The 19,994-nt window shown below is 44.3% G+C and overlaps 1 protein-coding gene across 2 annotated transcripts in view; it reads left to right on the forward strand.

Moving 5' to 3' along the window:
* Window positions 1-19,837, forward strand: part of SMYD4 (SET and MYND domain containing 4) — a 48,757-nt gene extending 28,920 nt beyond the window's left edge. The window contains exons 6-11 of one of the 2 annotated variants that reach the window (XM_032846687.1): window positions 12,845-13,036; window positions 13,443-13,606; window positions 15,551-15,683; window positions 16,511-16,627; window positions 16,838-16,961; window positions 18,060-19,837. In XM_032846687.1, coding sequence (XP_032702578.1) covers window positions 12,845-13,036; window positions 13,443-13,606; window positions 15,551-15,683; window positions 16,511-16,627; window positions 16,838-16,961; window positions 18,060-18,195 — 866 coding nt within the window. In that variant the 3' untranslated portion in view covers window positions 18,196-19,837. The remainder of the gene's footprint in view (window positions 1-12,844; window positions 13,037-13,442; window positions 13,607-15,550; window positions 15,684-16,510; window positions 16,628-16,837; window positions 16,962-18,059) is intronic. The other variant, XM_032846688.1, reaches the window with a different exon arrangement.
* Window positions 19,838-19,994: the final 157 nt, after the last annotated feature.

Genomic DNA, 19,994 nt, shown 5'->3' on the forward strand with positions numbered 1-19,994 from the left:
GAGGGAAAAAAAAGGCTAAAAGCAAAAATACCAAAATCTTAACCATAATCAATTCTGAAGGTAGAAGTATGGGTTACTGCTACCTTCTTCTTTGAACTTTTACTACAGTTTTAAAATTAAAAACATTGATTCAGGGGCACCTGGGTGGCTCAGTGGGTTAAGCCTCTGCCTTTGGCTCAGGTCATGATCTCCGGGTCCTGGGATTGAGCCCCGCATTGGACTCTGCTCTGCAGGGAGCCTGCTTCCCCCTCTCTCTCTGCCTGCCTCTCTGCCTCCTTGTGATCTCTCTCTGTCAAATAAATAAAATCTTTTAATAAAATAAATTGAATTAAAAAAAAAACAACATAAAAACCAGTTCACTGAGGGGCACCTGGATCACTCTGTCAGTTAATTGTCTGCCTTCCACCCAGGTCATGATCCCAGGGTCCTGGGATCGAGCCATGTGGGGCTCCCTGCTCAGCAGGGAGCCTGCTTCTCCCCCTCCCTCTGCCCACCACTCCCCCTGCCTGTGCTATCTCTCTGTCAAATAAATAAATAAAATCTTTAAAATAAAAATTTTTAAAATAAAAACCAGTTCACTGAGCAACAAGATGATAAAGTGAAATGAATCTTTCAGAATTGGTTAAAAAAATTTTTTTTTATCCAGCTCTACTCTGTTTACAAAAGCAACACAATGTTTGGACAAGACATGTTGGGAATCACAGGCAAATCAGGATATTGGAATTAATATGAAATATTAAGATTAGGTACCCAAGGTACCTAATAAAAAGAAGGAATTTTATTTTTTTAGAGGATACTTTCCACGCTGAAATACATCAATCTTAGCTCTCAGAAACATAGAGATTGTAACTACAAAGCAAAAATTATTAAGTATACCAGGAAAAACTAGCAAAAACACCATAGTTGTGAGAAACTTTAATATACCACTCTGATTTTGACCAAATATATCAAAAATAAGGATCTTGAAGCCAAGATAACTCAAATACTATGGCATTCAGTACATACATCTATCAGAACTTGTATGCGTTAGACCACGGTGATGTGTTGTGGGTCAGGAGCAAACGGCCAAAAAGAACTCCTGAGATATTTTCAGTGCAAAAGGTGCTTTTATTAAAGCATGGAATAGGACCCATGGGCAGAAAGAGCTGCACTGGGGTTGTGAGTAGTGATTGATTATATACTTTTAAGTTGGGTGGGTAGAGATATGGAAGTTTCCAAAAGGATTTTCATGTGTTAAGAAAACTAGAATAAAGGGAAAGGTATACAATCCATTTCAAATATTTCTTTATTTACTTTTAGAGAGACAGAGAGAGAGTATGTGCCATGAGCAGGAGAGAGAACAGCAGGAGGGGCAGAAGGAGAGGGAGAGGAGAACCTCAAGCAGACCTCTGAGCCCAGCAAGGGGCTTGATCTCACAACCCCGAGATCACAACCTGAGCTGAAACCAAGAGTTGGACACTCAACTGACCAGGCCACCCCGGTGCCCCCAATCCATTTTAAAAATTTACTAGAATAATGTTACTGTGTGAATCAGTGTTTTTAATTTTAAAACTGTAGTGAGTTCTTCAAAGAAGAAGGTAGCAGTCACCCATACTTCTACCTTCAGAATTGATTACTGTTAAGATTTTGGTATTTTTGCTTTTAGTCATCCTTTTCTCCTATGTATATATTTTTATTCAGTTATTTATTTATTTTAAAGATGTCATTTAGGGGTATCTGGGTGGCTCAGCCAGTTAAGCGTATGCCGTTGGCTCAGGTCGTGATCCCTGAGTCCTGAGAAGGAATTCCACATCAGGGGGAGCCTGCTTCTCCCTCTTCCTCTCCCTCTGCCCCTGCTCATGTGCTCTTTCTCACTCTCTCTCTCTAAATAAATAAATAAATTTTTAAAAAATTAAGATTTCAGGGACGCCTGAGTGGTTCAGTTGGTTAAGCGTCTGCCTTTGGCTCAGGTCATGATCCCAGAGTCCTGGGATCAAGCCCCTTATCGGTCTCCCTGCTCAGCAGGAAGCCTGCTTCTCCCTCTGCCTGCTGCTCCCCCTGCTGTGTTCCTTCTGTGGCTGTGTCTATCAAATAAATAAATAAAATCTTGAAATAAGTTTTCATTTATTGAGAGTGCGAGCTCATGCACACATGATGGGGGGGTGCAGGCAGAGGCAGAGGGTGAGAGAGAATCCTGGAAATCTGGCTCTTGTCAAGCTAAGGTTGCTTTTTGCCTCTAGGAAAGCTTTAACGTTAAGGCAGTTGTGAGCTCCTTGAGGATTGTCGTACTCTGCCTGTCTCAAGTATTTGTCAATGGGCGGCTACAAGTTGTAAGGAAATTTAATTTTACTTACTTTTCTTTAGTCTTTGTTCTCCTCATCACAGGGTTCAGTAAACTTTTTCTATAAAGGGCCAGACAGTAAATATTTTAGGCTTTGCAGGCCATGGCGTCTCTGACTCACCTCTGCCATTGCAGCACCAAAGTCGCCATTGACAATGCAGAAAATGACTGTATGGCCAGGTTCCAGGCATACTTCATGATGGACTCTGAAATTTGATTTCTTAGAATTCACATAGTGAGCATTGTTCTTTTCATTTTTTTTTTTTTTTCAACCACTTAAAAATGTAAAAGCAGTTCTTAGACTACACTCTACAAAAACAGGCATCCCACATGATTTGGCCAACAGGTTACAGTATGTAGACTCCTGACAGAGACAGAGATTTGGCAAATCTAATTAAGATATCTATTTAGTAAAAAGGGAAAAAGCCCACAAAATTAGGAGCAATGAAGGAGTATAGCCAATAATATAAATTAATTTTTAAATTTTAAGCAATTATTTAATATCATTTTAGACTCTTAAATTTGAAAACATTAAGTAGAAAACTTGTAGAAAACATAAATTTCCTACATTTTCTCAGGAAGAGAACACTTCAAATATCCAGTGATTGTGGGAGAAATTAAAGATTGTCAAAATATCTCCAGGAACGCCTGGGTGCCTCAGTCAGTTAAGTGTCTACCTTCTGCTCAGGTCATGATCCTCAGGGTCCTGGGATCGAGCCCCTCATTAGGCTCCCTGCTCAGCAGGGAGTCTGCTTCTCCCTCTCCTTCTGTGGCTCCCCCTGCTTGTGCTCTCTCTGTCTCTCTCTGACAAATAAATAAAATCTTAGATATAGATAGATAGATAGATAGATAGATAGATAGATATCTCCATAAAAAGAAGCCAGACCCACTCTTTTCCATGTAAGTTCTTTAATACTTCTAAGGACCATATTTAGCCACATTTTTTAAAAAAGATTTTAAGTATTCATTTAGGAGAGAGAGCGAGCACAAGCAGGAGAGGCAGAAGGAGAGGGAGAAGCAGATTCCACGCTGAGCTGGGAGTCTGGCACGGGGCTTGATCCGAGGACCCTGAGATCACAACCGCAGCTGAAGGCAAATGCTTAACCTTCTGAGCCATCCAGGCATCCGTAGTCACATTTTTTAATAAAAAATACCTTTCAAAGAACAGATCATTTTTATACAATATAAAATGTTCCGGGGCATGGGGGAACCTGGAGTCCTTTCCCATTCATTTTGCAAAGCCAAGGATAAGAACTATAGATTAGTCTCACTTGTGAATATCACTGTAGGAATCCTGAGAAAATCACTGCTGCATCATCACATCCAGCAGTTCATTGAAGGAATGCCAAGAGATGACCAAGAAGGGTTTCATCCAGAAATGCAAACATATGTTAACTTGGAGGGATACACAGGTTCGCATAAGAGACAGACCATATTCTGAGATGGAAACACTGAAAACTAAAAATGGCAGTTCCCCTGCATTCCCCCAGCCAGTGCAATGCAGTTCCACATGAAATCACAATTGGATTTTTCATGGAATTGGACACTGATGCTAAAGTTCATCTTGAATAAGTGGTGAGAATAGCCATTTTGTAAGAGTACTGAATCCTTGAACTCGGAAGCCCACACCCTCCCTCCCCAAGCTCATATCCCGCAGGACCAGGTGGCGCTCACCAAGGCTACCATCAGTGTCCTCCTAGAGAGTCCCTGGTGTAAATGTCCAACCCTTCCCACGCCGCTTGTTTGCAAAGGCCTTGGCTAACGTCAAGACCAAGAGTCCCATTAGCAATGAAGGCACTGGTGGAGCCGTCCCAGCATCAGGGGGATCCTAGCACCACTGCTGCCCCCCAGTGAGAAGGCGATGGAGGCAAAGAAAGAAGAATCAGAGGAGCCTGATGATGATGTTCGCTCTGGTCTTTTTAACTACATCTCTTCTGTAACCTGTTCAACAAAAATAATATATATTTTTTAAAGATTTTATTTAGTGAGAGAGAGTGAGCGTTGGGGGGTGGGCAGAGAGAAAGGGAGAGAGAGCATCTCAAGCAGACTTGTGCCTAGAGCTGAAGCTGGAGGCAGGGCCCTATCTCAGGACCCTGAGATCAGGACCTGAGCCAAAAATCAAGAGTCGGTGGCTTAACCAACTGAGACTCCCAGGTGCTCCAATAATAATAATAATAATAATAAATAGAAGAGTACTGAAGGGGGTTGGTACCATCAGATTTCATATCAGCATTAAGCTACAGTAATGAAAGACAGGATGGTACTGATATGATAGTCCCCTAAAAGTGTTAAATTCTCCAAATCGTTAAAAAGTTAAACAGGGAAACATTAAACCATCAAATATCTAGGAAAAGATAAGTGAACACTTACATGGTCTTAGGGTGAGAGAAGCTTCTTAAAGCATAGAATATCCAATTTAAGTAATTAAAGATAGCTAGATTTAACCTAAAGACCAAGTATCAAGAGCGCTATAATCACCAAAGAAGACAGAGAATGTGGGTGGAAGAGATCCCTGAAGGAATGAAAATATGGGACTGGGAGGCAACAGGCCTGGGTTTCCACTCCACTGATTCTAACTGCTAACTCTCCATATGAACTCAGATTGCTTAACCTTTCTGTGTGCCTCACTTAGTATACTTTTTTTTTTTTAATATCAGTGTAGTTGACGATGTTATTTTAAAGATTTTATTTATTTATTTGATAAATATTTGAGATATTTGAGAGAGAGAGTGTGTGCATGACAGGGAGTAAGGTCAGAGGGAGAAGCAGACTCCCCACTGAGCAGGGAACCTGATGTGGGATTTGACCCGGGGACTCCAGGATCATGACCTGAGCCAAAGGCAGTCGCTTAACCAACTGAGCTCTCCAGGCGCCCAACAATGTTATATTAGTTTCAGGTGTACAATATAATAATTCAACAATTATATACATTATTTAGTGCTCATCATCACATGTGTACTCTTATTCCCCATCACCTATTACCCCCATCCCCACACCCACCTCCCCTCTGGTCACCATCAGTTTATTCTCCATCTTTAAGAGTCTGTTTCCTGGTTTGTCTCTCTCTTTCTCTTTTTTTCCTTGCTCATTTGTTTCTTTTTCTTTTTTTTTTTTTTTTTTAATTTTTTATTCTTTATTTGAGAGAGAGCACAAGTAGGGAGAGGGGCAGAGGGAGAAGCAGGCTCCTCTCTGAGCAAGGAGCCCAGAGCAGGGTTCAATCCCAGGATGCTGGGATCATGTCCTGAGCCAAAGGCAGACACAACCAACTGGCACACCCGGGTGCCCCTTGTTCTGTTTCTCAGTTTCCACATATGAGTGAAATCACATGGTATTTATCTATGACTGGCTTATTTTGCTTACCATTATACTCTCTAGCTCCATCTATGTTGTTAGAACAGCAAGATTTCATTCTTTTTTTTATGGCTGAGTAATACTACATTGTATATAGACCACATCTTCTTTATCCATTCATCAGTGAACACTTGGGCTGTTCCCATAGTTTAACTATTGTAAATAATGCTACAAAGAACATAAAGGTGCATATATCCCTCCCAATTTTCATATTCCGGGTCAATACCCAGCAGTGTGATTACTGGGTCATAGGATAGTTCTGTTTGTAACTTTTTGGGGAAACTCCCAGCTGTCTTCCACAGTGGCTGCACCAGTTTGCTTTCCCACCAACAGTGCACAAGGGTTTCTTTTTCTCCTCATTCTCGCCATGGTTATTGTTCCTTGAGTTTTTTATTGTAGCCACTCTGACAGGTATGAGGTTTTGATTTGCATCTCTCTGATGATGAGTGATGTTGAGCATCTGTTCATATGTCTGTTGGCCATCTGGATGTCTTCTTTGGAGAAATGTCTGTTCTTGTCTTCTGCCTGTTTTTAAATGGATTATTTGTTTTTTGGATGTTGAGTTGTATCAGTTCTCTATATAGTTTGGATACTAACCTTTATCAGATCTGTCATTTGCAGATACCTCCTCCTGTTCAGCAGGTTGCCTTGTAGTTTTGTTGGTTATTTACTTTGCTGTGCAAAAGCTATATTTTGATGTAGTCCCAGTAGTTTATTTTTGCTTTTGTTTCCCTTGCCTCAGGAGATGTATCTAGAAAGCTGTTGCTACTGCTGATGTCAGAGAAATTTCACTCAGCATCCTCCCATGGATAATGAGAGGACTGGATGAACCTCCTGGCCTCTGGGGAAGATTGTTTGCAAAGATACCCCAACAATTTCACCCACCCCTGTATATTTGCCCTTTTGCAACTTCATACTGCTTTTTCTCCAATCAAGAGGTAGAGTCTCTTTTCTCTGCCCTTGAATCTGGGCCAGCCCTGTAACTTACTTTGACCCTTGGAATGCAGTAGAAGTGACCTTGTGTGACTTTGGAGTCTAGGCTTTAAGAGGCCTTGTAGCTTCCATGTCATTTTCTTGGAATGATGGTGTGTAGCCATATGAACAAGCCTAGGTTAGCCTTCTTTGTTTTTTTTAAGTCTAGCCTTCTTGAGGGTAAAAAACCATATGCTGGGGCACCTGGGTGGCTCAGTTGTTAAGCATCTGCCTTCCGCTCAGGTCATGATCTCAGGGTCCTGGGATCAAGCCCCTCATTGGGCTCCCTGCTTACAGGGATTCTGGGGAATCTGCTTCACCTTCTCCCCCTAAGCCTTCCCCCCCGCCACTTCTCCCACTCCAGCTCCCCCTGCTTGTGTTCCCTCTCTTGCTGTGTCTCTCTCTGTCAAATAAATAAATAAAATATATATTTTTTAAAGACCATATGCGGGACGCCTGGGTGGCTCAGTTGGTTAAGTGGCTGCCTTTGGCTCAGGTCATGATCCCAGTGTCTTGGGATCGAGTCCCGCATTGGACTCCTTGCTCCACGGGGAGCCTGCTTCTCCCTCTGCCTCTACCTGCCACTCTGCCTGCTTGTGCTCTCTCTCTCTCACTCTAACCAATACATAAATAAAATCTTAAAAAAAAAAAAAAAAGACTATATGCTAGATGAATGCAATAATATGAGTAATCCCGGGAAAGACCAGCAGAAAACATGTGTAGCTAAACTCTGGGCAAAGTTGCTGGCACAGAGCACTGTAAACACATGAAATAGTTGTTTTTGTTTGTTTTTAAAGATTGATTTATTTATTCACCGTAGAGAGCAGGGGTGCACATGCAAGTGGGGGGAAGGGCAGAAGGAAAGAATGACAAGCCGACTCCCCAATACTGAGGGCTCAATCTCACACCAGGAGATCATGACCTGAGACAAAATCAAGAGTCGGACACTTAACCAGCTAAGCCATGCAGGCACCCGAAATAGTTGTTATTTTAAAAGCAAACCAACCCCGGGGAGAAAAAGCCCATAAACTAAAATGAAAATAGCAAAATGACAGAACATTTCTAGGAACTATGCAGCTCTTAAAGTCAGTCTTTAAACATATACAATAGTGGTGAAAATCTAAAACTAGATTGTGGTAATTGTTGCACAGCTTATATGAATTTCCTGAAGAAAATCATGAATTAGTACACTTAAAATAAGTGAATTTTATGGTAGATAAATTATGTTTTTAAAAGGCTGTTAAAAAGGTACATAAGCAAGCGTTTTATCAAAGCAGTAGTAAATATGGTCATGTTTAGCCCCTCCTGTACTTAAAACAAGATACCATTTTTCCCTATCACATTGGCAGAGTTGCTGTGTTGCCTTCTTTTTTTTTTTTTTAACTATAATATGCATTTTAGGTTAGAATATAAAGAAATGGCCATAATGTGTTAAGTGAAAAGAAGTAACTTATAAATTGCTCTGTGTATCACATGGGAATTTCATATATAAGACTGGACAGAGGCCTAGAAAAAAATGCCCCAAACTATTGTACGTGGCTGATAGGCTCACAGAGGACTTATTTTCTTTATAATTTTTACTTTGTAATTTTTTTCTGACTACCATGTACTCCTTTTGTAATTTTAACTAGTTTTCTAAATACTAAAAGTAATTAAAACAATAGGAACTTCTTTAATGTGAACATTTTTAATTTTTTTAAAGATTTATTTATTTGAGAGAGAAAGAGAGTGAGTGTTCAGGAGTGCATGAGCTGGGAGAGGGGCAGAGGGAGAAAGAAACTCAAGCAGATTCAAGTGGGGCCGAGGTGGGGATTGATCCCATGACACCAGGATCGTGACCTGAGCTGAAATTTAGACTTGGAAGCCCAACTGACTGAGCCACCCAGGACCCCTTACAAGAACTTTTTTTTTTTTTTTAAGATTTTATTTATTATTTGACAGAGACAGTGAGAGAGAGGGAACACAAGCAGGGGGTGTGGGAGAGGGAGAAGCAGGCTTCCTGCTGAGCAGGGGGCCTGATGTGGTGCTCGATCCCAGGACTCCGGGATCATGACCTGAGCCGAAGGCAGATGCTTAACAACTGAGCTACCCAGGCGCCCCCATAAGAACTTCTTTTTTTTTTTTTTTTAAGATTTTATTTATTTATTTGACAGATAGAGATCACAAGTAGGCAGAGAGGCAGGCAGAGAGAAAGGGGGAAGGAGGCTCCCCACTGAGCAGAGAGCCTGATGCGGGGCTCGATCCAAGGACTCTGGGATCATGACCGGAGCCAAAGGCAGAGGCTTTAACCCACTGAGCCACTCAGGTGACCCCATAAGAACATTTTTTTTTTTTTTAAAGATTTTATTTATTTATTTGTCAGATAGAGTGAGCACAGGCAGACAGAGAGGCAGGCAGAGGCAGAGGGAGAAGCAGGCTCCCCGCTGAGCAAGGAGCCCGATGTGGGACTCGATCCCAGGACGCTGGGATCATGACCTGAGCTGAAGGCAGCCGCTTAACCAACTGAGCCACCCAGGCGTTCCTTTTTTTTTTTTTTTTAATTTTCGTAAGAACATTTTTAAGGCACTTGATAAATACTGCAAAATTGCCCTCCAGGAAGGTTACACCAGTTACACTCCTACCAGCAATGTTCACTTTCAGTTTTGAATCCTATCTAATTTTGTTTTAGTCGGCTCATATTTCTAATCTTGATATATCCCTTCTTATTATTTCTTTGGGGTTCCAACACTTCCCTGTTAGTGTTCTTATGGAATCTCATTAGCAGGTCTTTCATTAGCAGCACAGAAGGATTCAGGCATTAACTAGGATAGACTTTGACCGAAACCTATGAAAGTGTATGTTATTATCTTTGCATAAATACTATTTAATCAAAGTTCCTCAGAAACCTTTCTTTGGTATGAATCTTAAGGCACAGAACTAGCCATTGATGATATTGTAGACCTTGGTCCGTATGGTTCTATCTCAGAGGGAATGGCAGATTTGTGATGTATCTGGCTTCATTACAGGGCTTAATGAGGTTCCATGTAGGTTCAGATTAATTCACTGGCCTTTGCTTTCACTCTTCAGCAGCCAAGGAATCTACGTTCAGTTTGTGTGGTTGATTATTTGTGTGACATACACACAAATTTCTTGTGTTACAAAATATCTTCGAGGATAGGTATATTCTGGAAGTATTGTGAATGGATCTTTTTTTCTGTACTTGAATCCCATTTTTTTAAGAGTTAATGAGCTATTTTTTTAAAGATTTTATTTATTTATTTGACAGAGAGAGAGAGAGTAAGAGAGACCATGAGAGGGGAGACGGCAGAGGGAGAGCAAGGCCCCTGACGCGGGACTCGATCCTGGGACTCCAGGATCATGACCTGAGCTGAAGACAGTTGCTTAACCAACTGAGCCACCCAGATGCCCATCCTTTTTTTTTTTTTTTTTTAAGATTTATGTATATATTGGAGAGAGAGGAAGAGAGGGAGCACATGAGGGGAGAGGCAGAGGGAGAGAGAGAGCAGACTCCGCTGAGAGTGGAGCCCAACACAAGGCCTGATCTCACAACCCTGAGATCATGACCTGAGCCGAAATCTAGAGTCAGACACTTAACTGACTGGGACCCCCAGGTACCCCTTGAATCCATTTTAAATGCACTAAGGGATATTATCAAGGTACCCTTTTAGTAAAATAAAGAATCACTCCCTCTCTGTTTTTGTTTTTGTTTTATACACAAAATGTCACATATTAAATTTGGTTGATAAGGTACATATATATTCTCACTTTCCATTATCTCTGCTAACAGATGACTAATGCAAAATATTGGATAATTTTTTTAAGTCTATACTTAATTTTTAGAAATAATTAGAGACTCAATTCTGACATAAATATTCACCCCACTCAGTTCCTGGGCCTACTTATGTTAGAGAATCATCTATAAATAATTCACGAAGCTGACATTACTCACTGTATTGTGATCATTTTTTTCTGGGAAAATTTTAGCAACTGTTCCAATACAGCTTGCCAGTTATCAGTAGTTGAGAATGCAAGTCAACTTTTAATGATGCAGAGGCTGATTATTCAGACTACAAACTGTTCGTGCCCTGTCCTGCTCCTTCCTGCTGCCTACCTTTTAGCATTTTCACTGCTCATTAGCACATACACCAGAAGGTAGGCATTGGACGGGGGGAAGGGAGGGTAAACTAAAATCTGCCGAATACTTAAGAGCAGCTCTGATGAGAGATTTCAATACAATTTGTGGGACTGTTGACTCCAATTGAGTCATTTGGATTCCCTGTGAATTTTATTGACTTGTTCTCTTCTCGTCCTCCATAGCAACAGATAATAGAACGGTCTGCAGAGAGACAACATGATTCCTGTATTTAGTGTTTTCCTTTCTAGAACATTTCCACATGGTGGTTCATGATATTTTCTTTATTCATTGCATTTGTCACTCGACTGCTTCAGTTCTTCGGTGATTGGTGTGTTGAAATTCCTGGCATACACGGTGATGGGACAATTAGCTGATGGCTTTTCAGTTATGCAGAAAACTGAAAGCTTCCCTCTGAAGTAGGAGAGTCATTCAGATTTCAACCAGTTCTGTTGAAAATACAGTTTCCTTGGGGCGCCAGGGTGGCTCAGTGTTAAAGCCTTTGCCTTTGGCTCAGGTCATGATCCCAGGGTCCTGGGATCGAGCCCTGCATGGAGCCCTGCATCAGGCGCTCTGCTCAGCAGGGAGCCTGCTTCCTCCTCTCTTCTCTGCCTGCCTCTCTGCCTACTCGTGCTCTCTGTCAAATAAATAAATAAATAAATAAATAAATAAATAAGTCTTTAAAAAGAAAGAAAATACAGTTTCCTTGTGCTTCCACCAAGACTACCCAACACAACTTTAGCCTTTCTGGATGCCCAAGGTTATCTATCTTGTGCCTCCCTCTCCCTGAGATGGGTAGGTATGGCTATTACAAAACCCACTTGATAGGCCATCAGTCTAGGAACCTCTGGTTAAGAAAGTGTCACAGCCTAAAGCTTGAGTGGTACTAGTGGTTTTTGTTTGCCCTGAGGCTGTTATTCTTATGTAAGTTTTCTGCCTCCCTCTCCTGTCTGTCATCCTGTCTCTTTTGCCATTGTCCGAAAACCTGCCTCTTATTAGTTCTGTTTCTCGACTGCTCTGGGCTGAGGAACTGAATAACCAAGCCATTTAAAGCTATGGCTAAAATAAGAGCAAATAGGACTGCATGAGAGGATACAGACCTCCTCATCTGTAAATCTAAGTGTGGGAGCTTTGGTGCAGAAATAGCCTCTCTACTTGAAGGCCTTTTCCGTCCTTCCCAATTTTCATTCATGTCGTTAATTTGCCGTTTAATTGTGTTTCTAAGAAGAGATTGTTTGGGACATGAGACTCTCTTGAGTAGGGCCCTTCCACAGAGGTTTTAGGGGTTTTTTTGTTTTTTTCCCCAAAGATTTTATTTATTTTTGAGAGAGACAGAGTATGAACACTTGGGGAGGGGCAGAGGGTGAGGGAGAAGCAGGCTCCTCGCTGAGCAGGGAGACCGATGCGGGCCTCAATCCCAGCACCCTGGGATCATGACCTGAGCCCAAGACAGACACTTAACCAACTGAGTCCCCAAGGCGCCCCCAGCGAGGTTTTTTTCAGTGACAACTGCTGCTGACTGATTTCCCACAAAGTTGGGACAGACGGCTGAAGGAACCGGGTAAGCTTAAGAAATACGAATTTTATAAATATATTATAAACCTACTTAGTTTGGGAAAACAATTAGGTTACTTATTCTATTAACTAACCAAAGACCAGTTAAACAAAAGCAGCTTCAACTAGAGAAGCCTTTGGGAAATAACCTCAGCAGGTACTCTGATTTCTGTGTCCTGGTGAACATTATGAAACTGTCTATCTAGAAGGCTCCCAACTGACAGTTCCTTTTTTATTATTATTATTATTTAATGCATTCTAATCTTTGGATTTTTTCTGGAATTGAGACACAGTGGTTAGGCTCCAGGATTCCGGTGGACTTTTCATGTGTTCATTTGCTTTGCTTCCCGGGGACGAGGGTTTGCTGTGAGTCATGTTCCATCTGATGTCTATTGGATCCGGCTCCGGAGCTATGACTCAGATGGGCTTCAGGCCCAGTGGCCCAGCTCATCTTCTGAGGGATGGACGGCGAGGCCAAGACTAATGTCCTAACACATTTTTCCTTTTTCCTGTAGCGCTTTCAGGATCTGAAGAGAGCAACGTCACCAACAGCAGGCAGGTCCGCCTTGCAACAGGCATCTTCCCTGTTGTCAGCCTCCTGAACCATTCCTGCAGCCCCAACACCAGCATGTCCTTCGTTAGCACCGTCGCCACCGTCCGGGCATCAGAGAAGATTGCAAAAGGGCAAGAGATCCTGCACTGCTATGGTGAGCCCGCCCTCCTCATCACGGGCCACGCTTCTCTGGCAGGAAAGGACAGGGCGAATGAGAATGAGCAAACCCCCGGACAGGTGAAGGCAGTACACACTGAGACCAAGAAAAAAGGGAGGGGGGCGCCTCCTGGCCTCCTTCCTTGGCCCTGTTGTGTCTAAACTATCATGTATCTCCCTGCTTAATCCCATAAACTTCCTCTTCCAAAAAACAGGCTAAGAATAGCTTTAGGGTTTTTTTTCCCTTGCAACTTGGAAGCTTATTTCTCTATCTAGTGCCACGAATGTTCGAGTAAGGATACTCATCACATGACGGAGGATGGCCCCTGCTGAGCTGAAGTTTTTGTAAGTAGCGCTCGACTCTCCCTTGCCTTCAACATCGGCCAAGTGTGATCTCTCCACAGGGCCTCACCACAGCAGGATGGCGGTCGCCGACAGGCAGCAGAAGCTGAGGGCTCAGTACTTCTTTGACTGCAGCTGCCCGGTGTGTCAGAAGGAGAAGCACAGAGCCACCATCGGGCCCCGGTGGGAGGCATTCTGTTGTGGCCGCTGCGGATCGCTCCTGCAGGTGAAGCTCTCTCCTCCCTCCCCCCTCTCCACATTTGCTGGAGCTGGTCCGTCATCCAGCCCGGAGGCCGTACATCTTCAGGAGAGGCTGAGAGCCACAGTGTCCTTCCCTTCCCCATCTTGCCCGCACATTGGTTACCTTTCCCCAGAACCACAGGAGAGGCTGGATCTAGGCCCCTGTGTCTTGCAGATAACAGAAAATCCCCCCCTGAACCAGTCTGGGGTTGGGGAAGACCTGAGAAGTTATTTGCCCAAGTAAATCACTGAACGGTCCCAGGACGAGGATATTTCAGCTAACGACTTTTTTTTTTTTTTTTTTTCCCCAGTTTCTTCTCTTATTGGGGAATACACACACGGGATAATCAGAGATCCAGGGGCTCAGATAATGCCACCGAGACCCAATTTCTCTCTGCCTCCCTCAACTCTGCTTTCTCGATTAGCCCAAACAGACTTCCTCTGGTGGTGGCAAGATATCCAGCCTCACAGCCTCTGGCTTGGGAGGCTAGATGTATGCTCCTCTAACAGCAGTCTGGGCAAAAATTTTATGGCATTTCATTTACCTGATACCCATGGCTGGTGGCACATCAGACTCCCATTGTTTTCCTCTAGCCATTTGGCCCAGAGGAATGGGTCAGATGCAAGCCACATGGCCACCCCCCCGGCCACCAGGCACTGGCTATGGGAGGGTGGGAGAGGATCCTCAGGAGAAATCACGTTGCCATTGCCAAATGAAGGTCTAGACACTGGCATTTAAAAAACAGCAAATGGGGCACCTCGGTGGTGTGGCTGGTTGAGCATCCAACTCTTTATTTCAGCCCAGGTCGCGATCTCAGGGTCCTGCGATCGAGCCCCAACGTGGGGCTCCATGCTGGGCATGGAACCTGCTTCAGATTCCCTTTCTCCCTCTCCCTTTGCCCCTCTGCCCCAAAATTAAAAATAAATAAATGAATAAATAAAACATAAAAAATAGCCAAAGTCCACCTCAAAGATTTTCTCCTCTGCCGAGGAGATGGTATTCTTTGGGGAGCCGTAAGTGTAATGTGTTGTAAAGCTGAAGTTACAAACCTATGGTCAGATGTGGGGAGGCCGCTCCTGGCATCTCTTCCTTTTGGTTTTCCTATGACTTTTGCTTTTTCTTTCTTTTTTTTTTTTTAATATATATTTTTTTAAGATTTTACTTGTCAGACAGAGAGCGAGTGCACACACACAAGCAGGGTGAGTGGCAGGCAGAAGGAGAGGCAGGCAGAGGGAGAAACAGACACCCTGCTGAGCAAGAAGCTTGATGCAGGAATTGATCCCAGGACCCTGGGGTCATGACCTGATCCAAAAGCGGGCGCTTAACTGACTGAGCCACCCAGGTGCCCCTATTTATTTATTTTAGAGAGAGAGCACTAGTGGGAGGGGCAGAGGGAAAGGGAGAGAGAATGCCCGGCAGACTCTGCACGGAGCATGGAGCGCAGTGCAGGGCACCAAAGAGTTGAATGCTTAACTGAATAAGCCACCCAGGTGCCCCTGGCTTTTGCTTTTTTTTTTTTAATGGAAGTATCATTGGCACACAATGTCGCATTAATTTCAGGTGCATAACAGAGTGATTCAACGACTCTATACTCTGATGGCTTCTTCATAATCACTGGAAATCTGTCTGTCATCCAAAGTTTTGGACCCAAACAGACCCAGGAAAGGGGTATAGAGACGGAAGGAAACTCTAACCTATGCCAGTTTAATTTTGGTTGCAAAAATTAAATCTCAGGGAGGGATCACCTGCGGCTTTCATTAGAGTTGCTGCGTCAAACCCAACTGAGTCAGGCTTTGGTCGTGGTGTATTATTAGGGCATCTCTTTGCCCCATAGGGTTGGAAGCTGTAGAGTGACCCTATAATGTAAAACATATGCAGTGTTGCTAACCGACGGGGGTACAGGAATAAAGACAAAACTGGCTTTCACAGGGAGGTGACGTTCTAAGCTGTGGCAGCACGTCCTGTATGGAATCGGTCAGCAGGGATCACCTCATCTCCCGGGTACAGGACCTTCAGCAGCAGGTTGGGGGGGCCCGGAAGCTTCTCGGAAACAGCCAACTAGGTGAGACTTGCTCCCTGCTTTGGTCCTCCAGCCCCTGCCTTTGTATTTATTCTGGGATCACTTTGGACTTGAGGATCTGCAGTGATGACTGAACAATTACATGTCATTATCCCCGTGCCAGCCACAAGATGGCTGCGCAGGCCAGTGAGACAGAGCCCGAACCGCCTGAGTTTGTGCTGTGTCCTTGAAAAGGGCCAGATGATTTAAGCTGTTGTTCTCTTGGGCAGCAGAGACCTAAGTTCAAGTACCCCATGATGACTAAAGGGTTATCTCTGACATCCGTGATCTTTGTGCAGTTCCAGAAGTTCGGTGTCATTTATTTTAATTCCAGGGCCTAATGGCCTAATTTTCTAGAGAGATTGCTCTGCTCTCCTCAGAGCCTCCTCTCTTCTAGGGAGCTGTGGAGCTTGCGCCCAGATAGAAGCATCCTGCTGTTTTCAGAGAGGCTTGTGGAACTCCACATTATCCTTGCAAACTCTGCCTTAGAACTTTACATCATAGAAATTTATTTACCCGACTTTGTGAAAGTTGACCTTAAACTTAGATATCTAAGTCGAGAGATATGATGATCCTAAGTGGAATCTTGCCACTTGAAGTTGGAAACCCAGGGTCCGTGTGGGGAGGCCTCACCTCATACCTATTCTGCTGAAAGAGAAACTGTGAGAGAACAACAGCTTTATGGGAACAAACACTGTGGGTCTGTCACAACAAAGGGACAAAGTGGGGTTTCCGCATTTGGCCCAGCCAGTATGGAACTTAAGAGCTGGGTGCTCGTTTCTAGGACTGGGTCTATGTAGTAACGAGGCCACCTTCCTTTGCTTTGATAGAGCAAGCCATTCAGCTGTTGTTGGGGTGCCGACACGATGCCGAGAGCTTCCTGTCACCAGAACACAGCGTGGTAGGCGAAATGGAGGATGCCCTGGCCCAGGCCTATGCTGCCTTAGGTATGGCACGTGTCTGTCTTCATTTTCTGCTGCAAAGACCATGTGTGCCTCATGTGTTTGGTCCTGAGCCCAGCCTCATCTGGTTGGTCACCTCTCAGTCTTTGAGCTGAAGCTGTCCTCCCCTTCCACTGAGCTTTCCTCACCCTGAAAATGTTCTTCCACAGTTGACTATGGTTCTCTTCTGGAACCAGATTTCTCTTTTCTCTGCAGGGGACTGGCAGAAGTCAGCTGCCCATCTGCAGAAGAGTCTCCAAGTGGTTGAGGCTCAGCATGGGCCATCCAGTGTTGAAATGGGCCACGAGCTCTTCAAACTGGCCCAGCTCTTTTTCAATGGGTAAGTCTTTCTCTGGTTTCCTAATGCCCTCTGGGCCACACACTCATTAGGCTCTTCAGTGTTCCTTTTCTCCTGTGGTGCTGTTAAGCACGTGGAAACTTCTCTATCTCCCCTTTAGGAAAACTCCTTTCCTTCAGTTTTGCTGATAAACTGGAAGCTCTAGAATTTCCTCCTGAGAGATACAGGGAAAGCTCTTAGCACTGAAGGGACATTCCTAAGGAGCAGTTGCCATATGGCCCCACCACCCGCATCCCAACGGCTCTCCTCAGCTTTCTGCTTCCTCACGCCTCCCTCATGCCCTCGTTCTCAGCACTTTCAACTCCAGGGGCCCTTCCTTCCCCCATCCTGTTCCTCTGAAAGCAGTTGTTTTCAACCAGGAGTAATTTTGCCCCCAGGGGACATTTGGCAATGTCTGGAGACATTTTTGGTTGTCATATCAAGGGCGGAGGCCAGAGATGCTGTTAAACATCCTGCAATGCACAGGACAGCCCCCCACAGCTAACAGTTATCCGGCCCAAAATATCAGTAGTGTCAAGGCAGAGAAACCCTGCTTTGAAGGTTTAAAGGAAAGAACAGTCTATGCGGATGTCATCCATTTTTGCCACTGAGATCATGGGGAGGCCCTATTTCTAGATGCAGCACTTCCTTCCAGCCTTGCTAAAGCTGCCATTGGTGCACTTGAGGGCGAGGCAATGTTTGAAGCTTGATTCTAAGATCATAAATGATCTGTGGGCCTGACACCTGAGATGCAGAGGTCTCCCATTGGGTCAAGAGAACAGGGCTGCAGTCAGGTCTGGGGTGGGCTTGGTTACCTGAAGGTGAAGACTCCTGAGTAAACGCTGGGATGAATCCCCGATGGAACCCTTTGAGATTTGCCTGTTTATCAGGACCTTAGAATCTTCATGCTTTCTCTCATCACTTTGTTTTCAAACTCTACCTTGCAGTGTGCTTGTGAAAGTCTCTCCCCTACCCTTCTAGAGTGTGAGATCCTTGAAGACAAACTGATCTTCGACGACTTCACAGGGTGGGGGTAGGCCCTTGATTAATGTTTGCTTGACTGAATGAGTGGATTCACTCCTTTTACCTCCTTCGGTTCAGGTTTGCGATCCCAGAAGCACTGAACACAATTGAGAGGGCCGAAAAGGTTCTGCTGGTGCACTATGGCCCTTGCAGTGATGAGATCCAGGAGCTACAGAAGATGAAATCTTGCTTATTGGACTCGCCACCCATCTAACTGGGGCCTTCAGTGTAGGATCCCAAGGTTTTCTTCAGATAGTTAACTACCCTCCCGTAGAAACTCCCAGTTTCCAGAAAAGATGTAAAACTAGTGTCTGGAGAGCCTAAGCCCTTTAAAGGGATTTTAGCTGATCTGCAGGCATCTGGATGTTAGCCTGGGCTTTTGGCGAGACTCCACCTCACTAATGATGATCGTCTGTTTCCCTGGAACATTCCTGTGGTTTCTAGTAGTAAAGAAATGTTACGTACCACTCCAGTGGGCACTTATGCTCTTAGTAGTTGTGTTGTAATTGAAAAATAATTATTAAGCAAGAAATCACTGAGGCTCCTTACTTCCAGAGACACCATTTTGTGTGTGGTAGCTAGCTTTCTTGAATCCTTTGTTAAAACTAGTACGATGTAAATTGTGAGTAGAGAAAGAAGTATGGGGCCACTTTATTGTTAGGCAGTCTCTTCCTGGGATGGCAACTCTAAATTTGTCTCCTACCAGTTTTCCAGTCTTTATTATCTGCCTCTCCTTCTGTATTCTTGGCCGACCTCCTGACCAAACACTAATACAATCAAGCTTATGATAATGACATGGGGGCCTCCGTTCTCCTGAAAAGAGACTCCCTTCTGCCGGACCTCCCCAGGCTGGGAAGGGAAATCCAACTGCAGGAGTCCTGAGCCACTTGCGGGTGTCTTCAGAAGGTGCCCCAGAGCACTGGCATTGCTGCTTATGGTTTCAGACTCGAGCAACAGAAGGGAGAGGTGATAGCTCTTTTATGCCTGGATGTGTAGAGCAGTAGTCTAGACTTCCGTCCCGGCCAGAAGGCTGGGAGACACACTATTTTGAACCCAGGTTGCCGTGTCATGGTCTGGGACCAAGTGGGTCCAGTGAGTTAGTGGAAAGGAACATCAGGTCCACGGTGCTTTGAGAGATTGACAACCCCCCCAGTCTGCCCAGGAAGTCCCCGCTGCTAGCCTCAGCCTTACAGTCAAGAAATGAATAGCCTCAAGATGTCTGGCAGGGGCTTTTCAGGAAACTTGAGAGTTTAGAACACAGCTTACATTCAAACATGTGAATGAAGGTCAGGCAGAAGCTTATTTAATTCTTCTTTCTACTCATTCCCTGTGGCAAGGTGCAGTGGCCAGTGAGATTTTTTTTTTCGTGGAGATAAATTTTTCTTCTTGAAAATTTAGTCCTGAGGACAGTTCTTTATTCTGTCCCAAACACTTGTCGTGTTTCGTGTTCCTAAAAAAAGGTCGTGTTATAGTCTGTAAAATAGGCATGCTCCCCTAAAATGAATGTGTTTAGAATTTTCAGATGTCACATTCCCATTTTAGGTGTACTTGGGAGCTTTCCTTAAATGCTTTATGGAACATTTCCTTAAGTTACGACTTACCTCTCCTATCTGCCCATGTGTTAGCTTGTGTTGTCAGGTGACATTAGCTTGACTAGGGGGATAGCTGTGCTTGCATGAAAAGCTAAAGTTTTAGGGCGCCTGGGTGACTAGCTGGTTGGGCGGCTGCCTTCGGCTCAGGTCACGATCCCGGGGTTAGGATCGAGCCCGGCGTCTGGCTTCCTGCTTGCCGGGGAGCCTGCTTCACCCTCTCCCTCTGCCTGCTGTTCCCTCTGCTTGTGCTCTTTCTGTCAAATGAATAAGTGAAAGCTTAAAATAAATAAGTAAAAATAAAAGCTAAAGTTCTGGGGGCCATTTGGGGTGGTGCAGTCGGTTGAACAGCCGACTCTTGGTTTCGGCTCAGGACGTGGTCTCTGGGTCGTGAGATCAGGCCCCGAGTCAGGCTTCACGCTCA

The sequence above is a fragment of the Lontra canadensis genome, unplaced genomic scaffold, assembly GCF_010015895.1.
Source record: "Lontra canadensis isolate GAN:19392208 unplaced genomic scaffold, GSC_riverotter_1.0 scaffold180, whole genome shotgun sequence".
Classification (NCBI taxonomy): domain Eukaryota; kingdom Metazoa; phylum Chordata; class Mammalia; order Carnivora; family Mustelidae; genus Lontra; species Lontra canadensis.